This window comes from Dendrobates tinctorius, unplaced genomic scaffold (genome assembly GCF_039654945.1).
Source record: "Dendrobates tinctorius isolate UK_male_01 unplaced genomic scaffold, ASM3965494v1 ptg000250l, whole genome shotgun sequence".
Lineage (NCBI taxonomy): Eukaryota > Metazoa > Chordata > Amphibia > Anura > Dendrobatidae > Dendrobates > Dendrobates tinctorius.
In genome coordinates this window covers 28187132-28204536 of record NW_027361917.1, presented here as the reverse complement: position 1 = coordinate 28204536, position 17405 = coordinate 28187132, and the positions used below count along the sequence as shown (strand labels likewise).

Below are 17405 nucleotides of genomic sequence, written 5' to 3'. Positions count from 1 at the left end.
GCCTTGGCGGAAAATGTGGACAGGGAGCAGATCAGAGTAATTGCCAGAAGAAACTTAGGTTGAACACCACCCACAGAAAACGTGTGTGCACAACGTTTCTCTCGTTTAGGGCAGACAGAAATAATATGCGAGGCATCTCCACAAAAAAACACAGCTTATTACGCCTTTTGAACTCCTGACGTTGCGCCCTAGACAAAACTATCACATTGCATAGGTTCAGACATTTGTTCAACAGGTGGCAACATCTCTCGTGTAGTTTTGCGTTCACGTAAACGCCGATCCACCTGAATGGCTAATGACATAGAATCGTCAAGACCAGAGGGAACAGGAAATCCCACCATAGTATCTTTTACAGTTTCTGACAAACCCTTCCGAAAGAGGGCTGCCAAGGCACCATCATTCCAGGTAGTAAGGACCGCCCACTTTCGAAATTTTTGACAGTACAACTCTGCCGAATCCCGACCCTGGCTTAATGCCAACAGGGTCTTTTCAGCCTGATCAATAGCATTAGGTTCATCATACAACAACCCCAAGGCTTGAAAAAATGCGTTCACATTATTCAGAATAGGATCATCAGGTTTCAAAGAAAACGCCCAATCCTGGGGATCGCCGCGCAGCAAAGAGATGACAATTTTAACCTGCTGCGCGGAGTTCCCCGACGAGTTAGGCTTCAAGGCAAAAAATTAATTTACAATTATTCTTGAAATTCAAAAATTTAGACCGATCCCCAAAAAACACATCAGGAGTGGGAATCTTTGGTTCAGCAGCATGTGAATGAGCAAGATAGGCGGAAATTCCCCGCACTTCAGCAGCGAGCTGCTCCACACGATCAGACAATTGCGTCATCTCCATTGAGAGAAAAATTCCCCCTACGGCCTCAGAGATATAGAGGAAAAAATATGCACACAAAAAAAAAAAAATTCTGACACTTCGTTTTTTTTTCTCTTTTTTTTTTACAATTCTCTCCTGCTATTGAGTACCCTAGGATCTGCGGTATGGCTGGTGATTCTGTTATGATGAGTCACCGAAGGAAGAAAAAACAAAATACCAGCTAAGTCCAGAAAAACCAGAGAGGTTGGCAGCTATCGGATTGCAGACCCCTGGACCTATCCACAACAACTAGCAGTAGCCGTGGGGGGTTCCTACGGTGCCCTAGACCCCTCGATCACAGCCGGAGAACTAAATAGCCTAAAGACAGAAAGGGGAAGAACTAAACTGCCCCAGAGCAGACCCCAAAGCAATAGGCAGCCCCCAACATATAATGACGGTGAAGCAAGATGAAAACACTAACACAGATAGAAAGATAGGTTGAGCAAATGATGGGGCCCAAGCTAACTACATAGGACACGATAGGAAAGCTGATGTCTGCCATCCGCAAAAACCCTATCAAAATGAGCCAACCGACTGATAGGAAAAACAAGCCCTGAAGTCGCTAGGCTTCAAAAGACTATATCAGCAATCAAGTATATTCTGAAGACAGAGCAAAAGATCAACAGATCAGAGACAAAAATGGAATTCAGCTCACCCCCGGCCGGGGATGGCAGAACTCCCAAAAAACAAGGCAAAACAAAAACAAAACTGAAGAGTACAAAGCAGAGCAGAAAAACTTAGCTTTGAGATGCAGGAATCAGACTGGTCTCCAAGAATCCAGCAGGAAAATCACCAGCCAGGAAGAAGGGCTTCGGCAGCCTTATATCCAGTCCTCAATTCCAGCCACCCAGTCATCATCTAGCTGCCCAGGTGTTTGATAATCAGCCTCACTACCTTCCTTCACCAGAGGAGGGAGTTCATCAGACTTCAATGGTGAAGAGAAAAATGAACTCACAACACGCACCTGTAAGGGAAGCCTTTCCGGCGACTATTTGCCCTCGGTGCAGTTCCCTGACTGACCTGAGGCAAGTGGTGGTGCCAGAGAGCCCACCCCTACTCGGTCCTTCTCTCCCCCCCCCGAGGTGAGCGAAGTCAACCCCCCCCTTCCCCTGTGAGATCCCTCACAACACCACTTACTAGAGGTGCCAAATTCATTAAGTGCCATGTGCCTTATAATGAATTCAACACTGTGTTCTCTGTCCACACTGGTGTAGTTCTGCCTAGTCTGATGAAGGGTCCTAATGAACCCGAAACGTTGCTAAAGCTGAATACAACCTCATTTGATGTTTTAGGCTATGTGCCCACGTAGCGTTTGTCAAGTAGAATAGCACACCCTGCTCCCGGGAAAACGCATGTGGTTTTTTACAAACGTTTGTCAAGCGTTTAGCATGCGTTTTCCTAAGCATTTTTGCCCATTCAATTGATGGTATGCGGAATCGCAGGCGATTCCGCAAAATTAATGAACATGCTGCGTTTTTTACTGCTAAGCGATTCCGCAGCGGTTAAAAACGCACCATTGGCACAACATGTGCGTTTTCCGTTAAGAATTTATGAAATGCTTTTTTTAAGCATTTCCGCGGCAGAATCGCGCGTTTATAATCGCCGCAGAAACGCTTAAAAAACGCTACGTGGGCACACAGCCTCAATTTTGATCTGGATCAGAATATGTGAATTAAAGCCACATCAGGCAAACCTAATGTTGGAATGCTATCCAGTAGGAGCCGCATAACAAAATCTGGGCAAATTTGAGGGCAAGCGGAAAATTTCAGGATACACAGCATTCTTTTTATGGTTTTCTGAGATTTGTAGCAAAGTTGACCTGACTTAAAAGATGAAATCTCTGGAAATACATGGTAAACTGCACCTGTAAATTCCTGTTTAGGGCATATTTGCATTTTTTTTTCAGCTGATGATCACCGTTTCCACACTTTTTGTGCGCACCCTACTGTAATCCAAACTTCTGCTCTGAAGTTAGAAAAATAGATTTTTATTCAATTACTTCGTGTTTCATCTAAAAACAAAATGGTAAGATGCAATTAGCAATTGTCTCATACACTATAAAGCCCGCAGGACCCTTGCAATAAGCAGCGCTCATGATTACGCCGGTGGCAGTAGAGGATAGAAAGGTCAGGTTTAACATCCTACACATGTTAATCATATTTTGCAAACCAGACTGAGACTGTGCTAAATGTTTATCTTGCAGTTTGGGTAGCGTACATAAGTAAAAACCATATGCGCAGCTACATTATGGGATTTACATCTGGCATCCTCTGGTTATGCTTTAAACCTTCTGACTGCAGATGGTATAATTTAGACCGTCCGATCTTGCAGGTGGCTGTGAGCTACTTTAATGCTGCCAGGTTGGCAGTCAGATAGAAGATAATTTGGGCATCGCTAAAAATTCTAAATATAAATTGCTGAGTCAATCTCTGGAGATCATTCTCGGAGCACATACAAACGAATACAAATATCCATCTGCTTGTACTTAAATCCGAAAGGGCTCTCATCATGTTTCAGGTTGACATCTTTTTTTCCCACTGAATTACTAAAAATTGCTTCACATAAAGGGAAATTAATTCTTTGATTTTGACAATTTAACCCATTGCCCGGCTAAAGTGGAGAATGCCATTTCTTTAAACACGAGAAAATCGTGGCCACTGTTTCTTGGAATTTTTTCTGTCCCATGGACCAAACAAGTAGATATAGGATAATTTGGATGTGTTTAGCTTTCATCTATTTGATCCTTGAAATGGAAAAGTGAAATGAAGAGGCCTACATTTTTGAACTTCACCAATATTCATTTCTATACCTAAGGAATAACTAAACTTTTTTTTTATTTTTTTTATTTAATCCAGCATGAAACTTTGAAAATCTCCTAATTAGAAGATTTGTCTGCATTTCTATAAAACAATTGCACACACAGTGGGGAAAAATAGTATTTAGTCAGCCACCAATTGTTCAAGTTCTCCCACTTAAAAAGATGAGAGGCATGTCTGATTTGGCAAGATTTATTTGGCAAATTATGGAGGAAAATAAGTATTTGGTCATTAACAAAAGTTCATCTCATTATTTTGTTATATATCCTTTGTTGGCAATGACAGAGGTCAAATGTTTTCTGTAAGTCTTCACAAGGTTGGCACACACTGTTGGTGGCAGGTTGGCCCATTCCCCCATGCAGATCTCCTCTAGAGCAGTGATGTTTTGGGTCTGTCGCTGGGCAACACGGACTTTCAAGTCCCTCCAAAGGTTTTCTATGGGGTTGAGATCTGGAGACTGGCTAGGCCACTCCAGGACCTTCATATGCTTCTTACGAAGCCATTACTTCGTTGCCCTAGCGGTGTGCTTGGGATCATTATCATGCTGAAAGACCCATCCACGTTTCATATTCAATGCCCTTGCTGATGGAAGGAGGTTTGCACTCAAAATCTTACGATACATGGCCCCATTCGTTCTTTCATGTACACAGATCAGTCATCCTGGTCCTTTTGGACAGAAACAGCTTCAAATCATGATGTTGCCACCCCCTTGCTTCACAGTACGTATGGTGTTCTTTGGAAGCAGCTCAGCATTCTGTCTCCTCCAAATATGACGAGTTTTGTTTCTACCAAACAGTTCTACATTGGTTTCATCACACCATATGACATTCTCCCAACGCTCTTCTGGATAATACGAATTTGAAGTACTGCTGATGGCAGTGAAAGGATCAGCTCAGCACCTGTGTCTCAGTAAAGGTTCATTCAAACGTCTATTTTTCTCACATATGTGAAAAACAGATGGATTATTTTCATTAGACTCTGATCAAAGATTGATGAATGTGTGGTACAAATGTCATCCGTTTAACTCATATGTGGAGAATTTAAAAAAAAGTTTCTTCACCTTTTCCTTTCTGACAGTCTGTGAAAATCGGTACTTGGATGTCATCCCAGTGCAGTCTGATTTTTCACTGACCCATTGACTTGCATTGCCAATTTTGATGCAACTCTCGGATCATAATTGGACATGTCTCCGCAATTTTCTGCTGACTGAAACATCACAGACATGTGAGTGGCCCCATAGACTACACATTCGAGGGTTATATCCATTAAAACCCTGGATCGCAGTCAAACAATCGGACAACTGAATAAGCCGCAGCTCTGAGGATAAGTTTCTGCCGTAGGTTGTTTTGATCAGCACAACATTCAGAAAGGGAGACAGGTGCTACCTCATCACTGCCATTGTCTGCACTCCAAATGAGTACATTTCAATATCAATGCAGGTGAATACAGGCAAATAGACTGGGGAAAACCAGGGGTTTGGAAGACATTTATGAGCTTTTTTTTCATACAGGACTAAAGTCAAATTCCCTAATAATGTGATTGGTAACGTTTCATAACTTTTCATGCTAGACAAAATTCTAAAAAAAATGACTGGAATAAATGAAAATGTAGTTGCTCTTCAATTCTTCATTCAAATGTATGGATCCTATAGAGGCAATATAGTTTGATGCATCCATATATGTACACGTGGCTAGTTTTTCTGAAATGTTTTGATTTGTTTTCATAGTAAGTTAGAAAATGTGCTCAAATTATTAAAACGATGAAACTGCATAAAGCAGAACATCGCTATGATCTGTGTTCATAAGTCGCCATGATGGGTGCTAAGATGACTTAGACTCTCAGAGATCTTGATATCTTTTTGTGACTTATACAATATCTTGTTGCGGTTTCCTTACAGAAGCAGCGTCATCTGCTGGACCACCAGTTCTGACCGGCACATGTCTGTCAATGGATGGAAGACGCCATGAGAATGAAGAGAGTTGGCATGATGGCTGCCGCGAATGCTATTGCCACAATGGACGGGAAATGTGTGCGCTGATAACTTGTCCTGTTCCCGGCTGTGCCAATCCCACCATTCTTTCAGGACAGTGTTGTCCCTCATGTCCAGGTAATTTTAGATAATAACATAATCACTGATAGCACAAGCCTGTAGACACTCTAACATCGTCTGCTGACATGCAGCACTAATAATACCTGCTTTATATCTCTGTAGAATTTCCTGTTAAAAGCTTGTAGGATTATTTTTTGTGCTCGTTTCAGACTCATTGCTCTTTTATTTTTCTTTAACTTTTCAATCATCTAGATCTGTTCCAGGTTTGGAGTGATTGAAACCCCTTTGGCTAATAAAGTGTATCTGATGTTAAAAAATTGATAACAAACATCTAATCCTTTGATGAAACCGAGCATGGAGAAAAAGTGATTGACGTATGAGAAAGCTTTTGATAAACAGTGCCTCTAGTGTTTGACCTCTTAAGTTCGTTATTGATCAGTCCACCCGAGATGAAGTTATAATGATGAAGTTAGGATTTCAGATATAACTCTTACCTGCCCTCTATGTTTTGGACACCGGCCATTCTCCCTTACACAATGTAATTTCTCAAATTTCAGAAGCTACACAAAATACATACATCGGCTTTGGTAAGGGTAGTTCCTAGCGATATGAAATTAATGATTTCTACAGCTAGATTTATATGCCTTTTAGACTTCTTTGAAGACCTTAGTATGGATCCATCTTTGCTAAGTGATACATCAGATTTACATTGTTGGGAAATGATTGTCTTTTTTCCAATAACTGCCTATTGTAGCATGTAAATGGCAATCTCAGGACAAGTGCGTATGGTTACAATGGAAATGGCTTATCATTGATTTTACAATAGGAAGCATTTTTCTAGTTATACCAAAAAAAAAGTCTATAATATTTGTGCATAGATCACGATAATACATTAGGCTTGAGCCTGGAAAATACAGTGCGCCATCTGTTCAACATACAGACGTTAATATTTTCTAATATCAGAGGTGAAAGCATGAAGTCCACCATAATTGTCCAACTCCTTTTGACTGCTTTTGGTTATGCCTTGATTATTAACTAAAAGTTTGAAACACCTTGCTCGATTACAGTGGTCTCCTGGCAGCATGTTTCAGGCACTGACCATGATTTCAGCCATGTATGTTTAACTCTGACTCCCTGAAGTGTTGAAGAGTAAAACATTCTTTAAAAACCATCTGGTACCCAGCCACATAGGAGACTAGTCAGAAGGCGGGTCTGCTGCGGCTTCTCCCAGCCCATTGCCAAGAACTCACAAGTCACTCCCTATACGTGCACTGTGGTAGATCGGCTCACTCGGCTGGACACGGAACACTATCTCTTCAAGAACGTGCTTGGTATATTAAGTGCAGCAAAAACCAAGCTGGAAAAAAAGTAAACATGGCCCTCTGGGAAACACAGCAAAACAAAAAACAGTCCTTCTCTTAGCTGGGATCAGCCCTCTCAGGGCTACTAATGTCCATGGTTTGGGTCTTTTAACACAAGCACAAAGACTTCCCTGGAGTGTTCCTCTCCAGACAATGAACACTGCTGCCTTTGGAGGCCACCTATTTAAGCCCCAGAACAAACCCTGGGTTGGCATCATCCCACCTGCTCTTTGGATGTCCACATAAAAGCCAGCCCATTATGCAAATTAGCTTAACCCCTCACTGCACTTAGTGTGCTGGAGTAAAACTCTGGGTTATATATCACTGACGCCATTAAGCTTAGTGAAACATATCTGCCCTCCAGTACTTTACCAGTGACTTTGTCACAACACACAAAGGGAAGCCTTTCATTACAGGTCAGCGGGCAAGCAGAAGCCACCAAGGACCCACCTGTCCAACTAGTCTCCTGTGCGTCTCAGGTCCCGGACAGTTTTAAAGTATTTGTTTCTCTGAAACGCTGCAGTCTTTAGAGTCAAATATACATGGCTGAAATAATGCAGCCAGTGTCTGATATATGATGTTAGTGGATCGGGCAGCATCTATCAGGTCCCTTTAAGTCCAATAGACCATGTGCTGGATATCATTGTTTAAGCCTCCAATATTACCGAACATATGTATATGAATCCGTGCGCTAAGTGTCTCTGCAAGATTTGCCTTTGAATAGGGCGTGTTATCATCATCTTTTAGTGTAACACATTAGGAATTATTAATCCAGTAATGAAAAAATGGATTGTTACCTGGAATTTAAAGTGAACTTTTCATTATATTCATGGTGGCCAAACAGCGTGACTCCGAGTCATCCCCTGATGATGCTACTAACATGGTGAAACATGCTGGGGGGGGACACTGGTGCTAAAATTTGTTGTCCTTTTCAGCCAATATGTATTAGCATATGGGTGCTATACACTGTCTAAATATAAATTTTCAGGAATACTGCATGAAATTACTGCAGACTTCTGAGACATTTTTTTCCCTTTGTATATTCTTTATTTTTATTAATAGGTATAAAAGTTAAATTTTATGATCTTCTAGTGAGGGTTTATTTGGGGTTCTCCCCAATTTGGAAATTATATATATATATATCTTAGTTCCTCCATTATTTTTGTTATATTACTCTGAGATCCCACAGCACTTCAGAGAAAGCATAGTTTAAAGAGCTCGCCAGGAACCATAGACAGAAATGTAACTACACCACTCCAGGCCGACTTTTCCCCGCTCTGCTCTTGGTGATTGACAGGTCTCTCCAAATGCACATAATGGGAGAGACATGTCAGTTATAGCGAGCAGGGCTAGTCCCTGGTCAGCGCTTCAAACTATATTTGATCAGAAAAGTAACAATAGTTACAGATTAAAACACACTCGGCAATCACACAACCAGACCCTGATTGATGCTGAGCGTGGCTTGGGCTACATGAGTCTAATGACAAGTTCCCTTCAAATCCCTATTGTGTATGTGTCCAACTAAAAGCCACAAGTCTATCAGGGAAGAGCAGAAGGTTTGAGGATCATCTTTTATCTCCTAGAACTCTACACTGTGTCGTTCCTCTATTCCTTTTACACATTTCTGAATACATTTACAGAGTGGTATTTCCAGGTGAGTGGACGTATGATGGTCAGGACAGATTTCCGTCCACTGGCAGTAAACCGTTTTGGTTTTTATTGGAGAACTGTGAGCAGATATTTAGCAATCTGAGAGAAATTCATGCACAAAGTATTTTAGTAAACTATATAACTTTTCATTAGCCAATAGATTAGCATAATTTACTGAAGGCATCATACCCCTTTAGTAATGTTGGCTGTCCAAAAAATATCAATTTCTTCTTCGGAATCCAATACTAGGAGATATCGCGGCTACATTCATCTTTTCTGACGATCAACTGAAATGAAGTTTGTCTTTAGGAAGAAGCCACAAGCATGAGAACAATGATAGACTGATTAATGTTGCTGCCCGGCCGTACTTAGTATTAGCTATGTCAATGAACTGCCTGATTCCTCCGAGAGGTTGGCCGAATCCTTAAAGCAGCAGAACAATGAGGATGTGGTCTTTTTTTACGTTGCGTTCGCTCTAATAGAATCTGAACCTGTTAATGATCATTGTCTTCTCAGGTAGCTGCGGCACTGTAGATAGTGGAACAAGAGGTGCTATTAATCAATGCCAATGAAATGCGTAAGACGCAACAGCTTTCCGGGACTCGTCCAAGGTCACCGGATAGTGAAAGCCACTCTTTCTTTTTTTATTTAAGCTCGCGCCACAAAGCAATTCTTCTGTCAGTTTATTTTCAATGGTTGCAGAAAATAACTTCCACTGAGCGCCGCCTTTAGATTGTGTCAAATAAGCACCGTTTTGTAATCGCCCCTTATAAATCAAAAAAAGCAAACAAAGCCTGTCAAGTCCCTGTATTATTACAAGAGACCTGTGGCATTATGCTTTGGTTTATGCAAAGCGCGCCTCTGAAAATTGCAATCTGACGGTGCCCTCAGCCACCTGTCCTAACGGAGATAAATGAGGACCATCTGCGGCTGCATAATAAAATGAACAACGTAAATGCTTGACCTAATTATTATTAATAAGCTGTTATTATACCACCATTGTGCTGCAAGCGCCCCGTGCTGTTCTGTACACCAGGACCAAATGCCGATGGTTAACTCACACAGCGGCTTCAGGCTGGTACAGCAGAAGGTTGTGCTATCTGCTCCACTAGCAGGAAACCATTCCAACCGTGTAAGACTGGCGGCACGGAAAGAGTAGGACTAGGGCAAGAGTAGGATTAGGTGAAGGCAATCTGACAAAGTGATTCAAGGAAGTCAGACAATTTAGCTTTAGCTATGTTAGCTGAATGCATTCACATTCAGTAACTTTTAGTAAGTAATTGCTTAATATATAATATTCTTTTTTTTCACTTTGGGGATTACTGGGAGTAACACAATATGGCGGATGCATAAAGAATTCTAACATTCGTTTTTGGAATTCGATATGGTTTCTGTAGGCAGTTTAGTTCTTTTTTTTATTGGCATTTAACTTCGTTCTGCATCCTGGTGTACTAGGAAAAACATATAGACTATAAATGTTCAGGAGCCCTAAGTAATGCACTCTTTGCATTGCTCCCGAGCCCATGCATTTTAAACCATGAAATAAAGACTTCTACTTTTGGTAACGGTGAGTGCCATCCTTTTTTCTTTCATTGTGCTATTGGATTTTGTTATATTTCTTCAGGATTGAGCACCCGTTCCTTGGGGTATGTGGCGTTCATATAGTGTGTGAAGGGTCTCTTTAGATTTATTTAAGAGACCACAGTGGTGCAGCGGTGCCGAATCTGTTTCTCTTTTTTGTTCTTTAACAAAAATAAAGCCAATAATAATCAATAGAGCTTGTATATTTAAAGGGAACCTGTCCATTGTACATTAAGTCCGATCTGTGTACAGCAGGGTTTAGAGAAGGAAAAGCTGAGCAGAATGATATATAGGTTTGTTCCAAAAGGTTCAATATAACTTGTATTTTATTCATTGAAATCCCTGGTGTTTATCTGTATAGAAGTCCAATGGGCGGTCCTACTCAGTGATTGACACCAATCTCTGCATGCACAGTCATATAGAGAAGGCTGTCAGTCACTGAGTAGGACCACCCACTGGACTCCTATACATACAAACATCAGGAATTTTAATGAATAAAATGCAAGTTGTGCTTGAACGTTTCCAACAAAATGTAAATCATATCTAATCAGCTCTTCCTGCCCTATAACATTATGCCTACAGATCTGATGTCATGTTTAACCCCTTCCTGACATCCGACGTACTATCCCGTTCATGGGACCCGGGCCCCTATGCCCATGGACGGGATAGTACGTCTACCGCGATCAGCGGCGCTCACGTGGTGAGCGCCGCTGATCGCGGCCGGGTGTCAGCTGATTATCACAGCTGACACCCGGCACAATGTGTCAGGGGCGGTCACGGACCGCCCCCGACACGTTAACCCCTTGCACACCGCGATCAAACGTGTACCGGGAGTTAAAGGGAAGCATCGGCAGGGAGGGGGCTCCCTCCTTGCTTCCCTGAGCCCCCCACGGCAGCGCAATGTGCAGCGCTGCTGCGGGGGACTCCTTTCCTCCAGGCCCCCGAATCCAAGATGGCGACGGGGGCCTGCAGGAAGCTGGCTTCCTCAGTGCCTGCAAAGCGCAGGCAAGAGGAAGTCTTCTTCAATGCCTGTGACAGATTGCTGATCTGTCACAGTGATCTGTGATGTGACAGATCAGCGATCTGTCACAGGACAGTGATGTCCCACCTGGGACTATGTAATAAAGTAAAAAAAAAATTAAAAAAAAAGTGTAAAAATAATTTTAAAAAAATCGCCAAATAAATTAGTAAAAAAAAAAAAAAATATTCCCCAATAAATTCATTTTTTGAAAATAAAAAAACCAAAACAATAAAAGTACACATATTAGGTATCGCCGCGTCCGTAACGACCCGCCCTATAAAACTGTCCCATTAGTTAACCCCTTTAGCGAACCCCTTAAAAAAATAAAAATAAAAAACGAAGCAAAAAATAATGATTTATTATCATACCGCCAAACAAAAAGTGTAATAACGCGCGATCAAAAAGACGCATATAAATATCCATGGTACTGCTGAAAACGTCATCTTGTCCCGCAAAAAACGAGCCACCACACTGCATCATTAGCGAAAAAATAAAAAAGTTATAGCTCGCAGAATAAAGCGATGCAAAAATAATTTTTTTTTATATAAAATAGTTTTCATTGCATAAAACCGACAAAACATAAAAAAAGACCTAAATGAGGTATCGCTGTAACCGTACTAACCCGAAGAATAAAACCGCTTTATCAATTTTACCGCACGCGTAACGGTGTAAACGCACTCCCCCAAAAGAAATTCATGAAACGCTGGTTTTTGTTCATTCTGCGTCCCAAAAATCGGAATAAAAAGCGATCAAAAAATGTCACGTGCCCGAAAATGGTACCAATAAAAACGTCAACTCGTCCCGCAAAAAATAAGACCTCACATGACTCGGTGGGTCAAAATACGGAAAAATTATAGCTCTCAATATGTGGTGATGCAAAAACTATTTTTACAATAAAAAGTGTCTTTTAGCGTGCGACAGCCGCCAAACATAAAAACCGCGATAAATAGTAAATCAAACCCCCCATTATCACCCCCTTAGTTAGGGAAAAATAATAAAATTAAAAAAATGTATTTCCATTTTTCCATTAGGGTTAGGGCTAGGGTTAGGGCTTGGGTTAGGGCTAGGGTTAGGGCTAGGGTTAGGGCTGAGATTAGGGTTAGGGGTGTGTTGGGGTTCGGGTTGGAGTTAGAATTGGGGGTTTCCACTGTTTGGGCACATCAGGGGCTCTCCAAATGCAACATTGCGTCTGATCTCAATTCCAACCAATTCTGAGTTGAAAAAGTCATATGGTGCTCCTTCCCTTCCAAGCTCTGCCATGCGCCCAAACAGTGTTTTACCCCCTCATGTAGGGTATCAGCCTACTCAGGACAAATTGCAAAACAATTTTTGGGGTCCAATTTCTCCTGTTACCCTTAGGAAAATAAAAAATTGGGGGCAAAAATATCATTTTTGTGGAAAAAAATGATTTTTTTATTTTCACGTCCGAGCGTTATAAACTTCTGTGAAGCACTTGGGGGTTCAAAGTGCTCACCACACATCTAGATAAGTTCTGTGGGGGGGTCTAGTGTCCAAAATGGGGTCACTTGTGGGGAGTTTCAATAGTTTAGGTACATCAGGGGCTCTCCAAACGCACATGACACCCGCAGACCATTCCATCAAAGTCTGCATTCCAAAATGGCACTGCTTCCCTTCCGAGCCCCGACGTGTGTCCATACAGTAGTTTTCTCCCACATATGGGGTGTCAGCGTACTCATGATAAATTGGACAACAACTTTTGCTGTCCAATTTCTCCTGTTACCCTTGGGAAAATGAAAAAATTGGGGACTAATTGATCATGTTTGTGGAAAAAATACGAATTTTTTATTTTCATGCCCGGGCATTATAAACTTCTGTGAAGCCCTTGGGGGTTCAAAGTGCTCACCACACATCTAGATAAGTTCCTTAGGGGTTCTCGTTTCCAAAATTGGGTCATTTGTGGGTATTTCCACTGTTTAGGTACATTAGGGGCTCTCCAAAGGCAACATGACACCCGCAGACAATTCCATCAAAGTCTGCATTCCAAAACGTCACTACTTCCCTTCCGAGCCCTGACGTGTGTCCATACAGTAGTTTTCTCCCACATATGGGGTGTCAGCGTACTCAGGACAAATTGGACAACAACTTTTGGGGTTCAATTTCTCCTGTTACCCTTGGGAAAATAAAAAAATTGGGGAATAATTGATCATGTTTGTGGAAAAAATACGATTTTTTTATTTTCATGCCCTGGCATTACAAACTTCTGTGAAGCCCTTGGGGGTTTAAAGTGCTCACCTCACATCTAGATAAGTTCCTTAGGGGGTCTAGTTTTCAAAATGGGGTCATTTGTGGGGGGTTTCCACTGTTTAGGTACATTAGGGGCTCTCCAAAGGCAACATGACACCCGCAGACCATTCCATCAATGTCTGCATTCCAAAACGTCACTACTTCCCTTCCGAGCCCTGACGTGTGTCCATACAGTAGTTTTCTCCCACATATGGGGTGTCAGCGTACTCAGGACAAATTGGACAACAACTTTTGGGGTTCAATTTCTCCTGTTACCCTTGGGAAAATAAAAAAATTGGGGAATAATTGATCATGTTTGTGGAAAAAATACGATTTTTTTATTTTCATGCCCTGGCATTACAAACTTCTGTGAAGCCCTTGGGGGTTTAAAGTGCTCACCTCACATCTAGATAAGTTCCTTAGGGGGTCTAGTTTTCAAAATGGGGTCATTTGTGGGGGGTTTCCACTGTTTAGGTACATTAGGGGCTCTCCAAAGGCAACATGACACCCGCAGACCATTCCATCAATGTCTGCATTCCAAAACGTCACTACTTCCCTTCCGAGCCCTGACGTGTGTCCATACAGTAGTTTTCTCCCACATATGGGGTGTCAGCTTACTCAGGACAAATTGGACAACAACTTTTGGGGTTCAATTTCTCCTGTTACCCTTGGGAAAATAAAAAAAATGGTGACTAAAAGATCATGTTTGTGGAAAAAATACGAATTTTTTATTTTCACGCCCGGGCGTTATAAACTTCTGTGAAGCACTGGGGGGTTCAAAGTGCTCACCACACATCTAGATAAGTTCCTTGGGGGGTCTAGTTTACAAAATGGTGTCATTTGTGGGGGGTTTCCACTGTATAGGTACATCAGGGGTTTTCCAATTGCGACATGGTGTCCGATCTCAATTCCAGCCAAAAACGTCAAATGGCGCTGCTTCCCTTCCGAGCTCTGCCATGCGCCCAAATAGTGGTTTACCCCCACATGTGGGGTATCAGCATACTCAGGACAAATTGCACAATAACTTTTAGGGTGCTGTTACCCCTGGAAAAATAAGAATTGAGGGTGAAAAGATCATTTTGGTGGAAAAAATATGATTTTTTAATTGTACGTCTTTATGTTATAAACTTCTGTGAAGCCCTTGGGGGTTCAAAGTTCTCACCACACATCTAGATAAGTTCCTTAGGGGTCTAGTTTCCAAAATGGTGTCATTTGTGGGGGGTTTCCACTGTTTTGGTACATCAGGGGTTTTCCAATCGCGACATGATGTCCGATCTCAATTCCAGCCAAAAACGTCAAATGGCGCTGCTTCCCTTCCGAGCTCTGCCATGCGCCCAAATAGTGGTTTACCCCCACATGTGGGGTATCCACATACTCAGGACAAATTGCACAATAACTTTTAGGGTCCTGTTACCCTTGGGAAAATAAAAATTGGGGTGAAAAGATCATTTTTGTGGAAAAAATATGATTTTTTAATTGTACCGCTGTACGTTATAAACTTCTGTAAAGCCCTTGTGGGTTCAAAGTTCTCACCACATATCTAGATAAGTTCCTTGGGGGGTCTAGTTTCCAAAATGGGGTCACTTGTAGGGGGTTTCCACTGTTTAGGTACATCAGGGACTCTCCAAACGTGACATGGCGTCCGATCTGAATTCCAGCCAATTTTGCATTGAAAAAGTCAAACGGCACTCCTTCCATTCTGAGCTCTGCCATGCGCCGAAACAGTCGTTCCCCCCCACAAATCAGGTATCAGCATACTCAGGACAAATTGCACAATAACTTTTGCAGTCCAATTTCTCCTGTTACCCTTGGTAAAATAAAAAAAATTGAACCTGAAGTATTTTTTTTGTGAAAAAAAGTTAGATGTTCATTTTTTTTTAAATATTCAAAAAAATTCCTGTGACGCACCTAAAGGGTTAATAAACTTCTTGAATGTGGTTTTGAGCACCTTAAGGGGTGCAGTTTTTAGAATGGTGTCACTTTTGGGTATTTTCTATCATATAGACCCCTCAAAGTGGCTTCAAATGTGATGTGGTTTTAAAAATAAAATGGTGTTGTAAAAATGAGAAATCGCTGGTCAACTTTTAACCCTTCTAACTTCCTAACAAAAAAAAATTTTGGTTCCAAAATTGTGCTGATGTAAAGTAAACATGTGGGAAATGTAAGTTATCAAGTTTTTTGTGTGCCGTATCTCTGTGATTTAAGGGCATAAAAATTCAAAGTTGGAAAATTGCGAAATTTTCAAAATTTTTGCCAAATTTCCATTTTTTTCATAAATAAACGCAAGTTATTTGAATGAAATTTTACCACTAACATGAAGTACAATATGTCACGAGAAAACAATGTCAGAATCACCGGGATCCATGGATGCGTTCCAGAGTTATGACCTCATAAAGGTACAGTGGTCAGAATTGTAAAAATTGGCCCGGTCATGAACGTGCAAACCACCCTTGGGGGTGAAGGGGTTAATATAATAATCTTTATTTTTATATAGCGCCAACATATTCCGCAGCGCTTTACAGTTTTCACACATTACAACGGCTTTCCCCGATGGAGCTCACAATCTAAGTGTTAGGGACGGCGGAACGCACGAAATATTAAATAACAGAAAGTGCGTTCGCCGCCCGGGGTCCACCGTGCAGAGGTGTTAAACTGCAGCTATATAATGGCAGACGCACTATTTGGCGGTATAGCACACGCGGGTTATACGTCACCCGATGTGCGCTGGCGAGCTCTGTTAATCTAACAGAGACGCCTAAGGTATAAACATAGATGCCGAGCCTGTTGACCTCACAGGACTCAGCGGTGTGCACACACGGAATACGGTCACAGGACTAGGCCTAAGACTCAGGTTCATTGTCCGTCTAGACCTACCGTGCGTGCGGCGTCGCTACCGCGGACGCCAACAAGTGCTGCTGACTGCTGCGCGGCGACCGACCATCCGCCACACGTCAATGCCCAAGAGGGGGCACACTGTTGGACGCTAGTGCAACTAAGTCCCTATCCACACACGTAATATCAGAGGCAGGGGATCTTAATGAGTTATTCACAGGCACATGCATTCATCATCATTCACACAGATAGCAATTAGAGTCTATACTAGCACATGGCCGAGCGGCCATGCGGGCCTTTTATAGCCGTGCGCTTCCAGGACCTTCCAGATCTCTGAGATGGACCAATCAGATCCGGAGAAGGACCTGAGCACGTGACTCCCGGTCTCCAATGAGAGATCGTCTCATGAGCATGCCCAGTAGCGCGATGAGAGGACTTAGCCTCTGGAGTGGCTTGCTGCAGGATAGCCTGCGTTGCTATTGCTAACCCAGAGGTGGCAGCAACAACCAGTCCTACAGAGCTGGTCCGAGCAGAGCGTCTGGGACTCCTGAGCGGTCGGTGGAGAATGGGAGACCGCTGAATGCAAGGCTCTGGATTCCCACTGTGCAGCTGCAGGAATCCGGCGCCTAACACTAAGTTCCCTTTCAGTATGTCTTTAGAATGTGGGAGGAAACCCACGGAGAGAACATACAAACTCCTTGCAGATGTTGTCCTTGGTGGGATTTGAACCCAGGATGTTGCAAGGCTGCAGTGCTAACCACTGAGCCACCGTGCTGTCCGCCAATATGACAGGTTCCCTTTAACCAAGGCAGACTTTGTGAGCAGTGAGACACAAGCCTTTAAACACTGCTGATTTCATAATCTCATTGTCTAAGATACTTGTGGATCTTAGATCTGTCACATGTAATTCAGATGCTTTATAACTGAGATTTAAGGCCGTGGATGGATTTCTGTGTTATATGATTTTCTGTTGTACTTTC

General features: G+C 42.2%; 1 protein-coding gene across 1 annotated transcript in view; it reads left to right on the top strand.

Annotated features, from left to right (window-relative positions):
- The window catches only part of CRIM1 (cysteine rich transmembrane BMP regulator 1), a 1013901-nt gene that overhangs the window by 873694 nt on the left and 122802 nt on the right, over positions 1-17405 (top strand). Inside the window, exon 11 of the mRNA XM_073557600.1 lies at positions 5584-5793. Within this exon, the coding sequence (XP_073413701.1) occupies positions 5584-5793 (210 nt within the window). The remainder of the gene's footprint in view (positions 1-5583; positions 5794-17405) is intronic.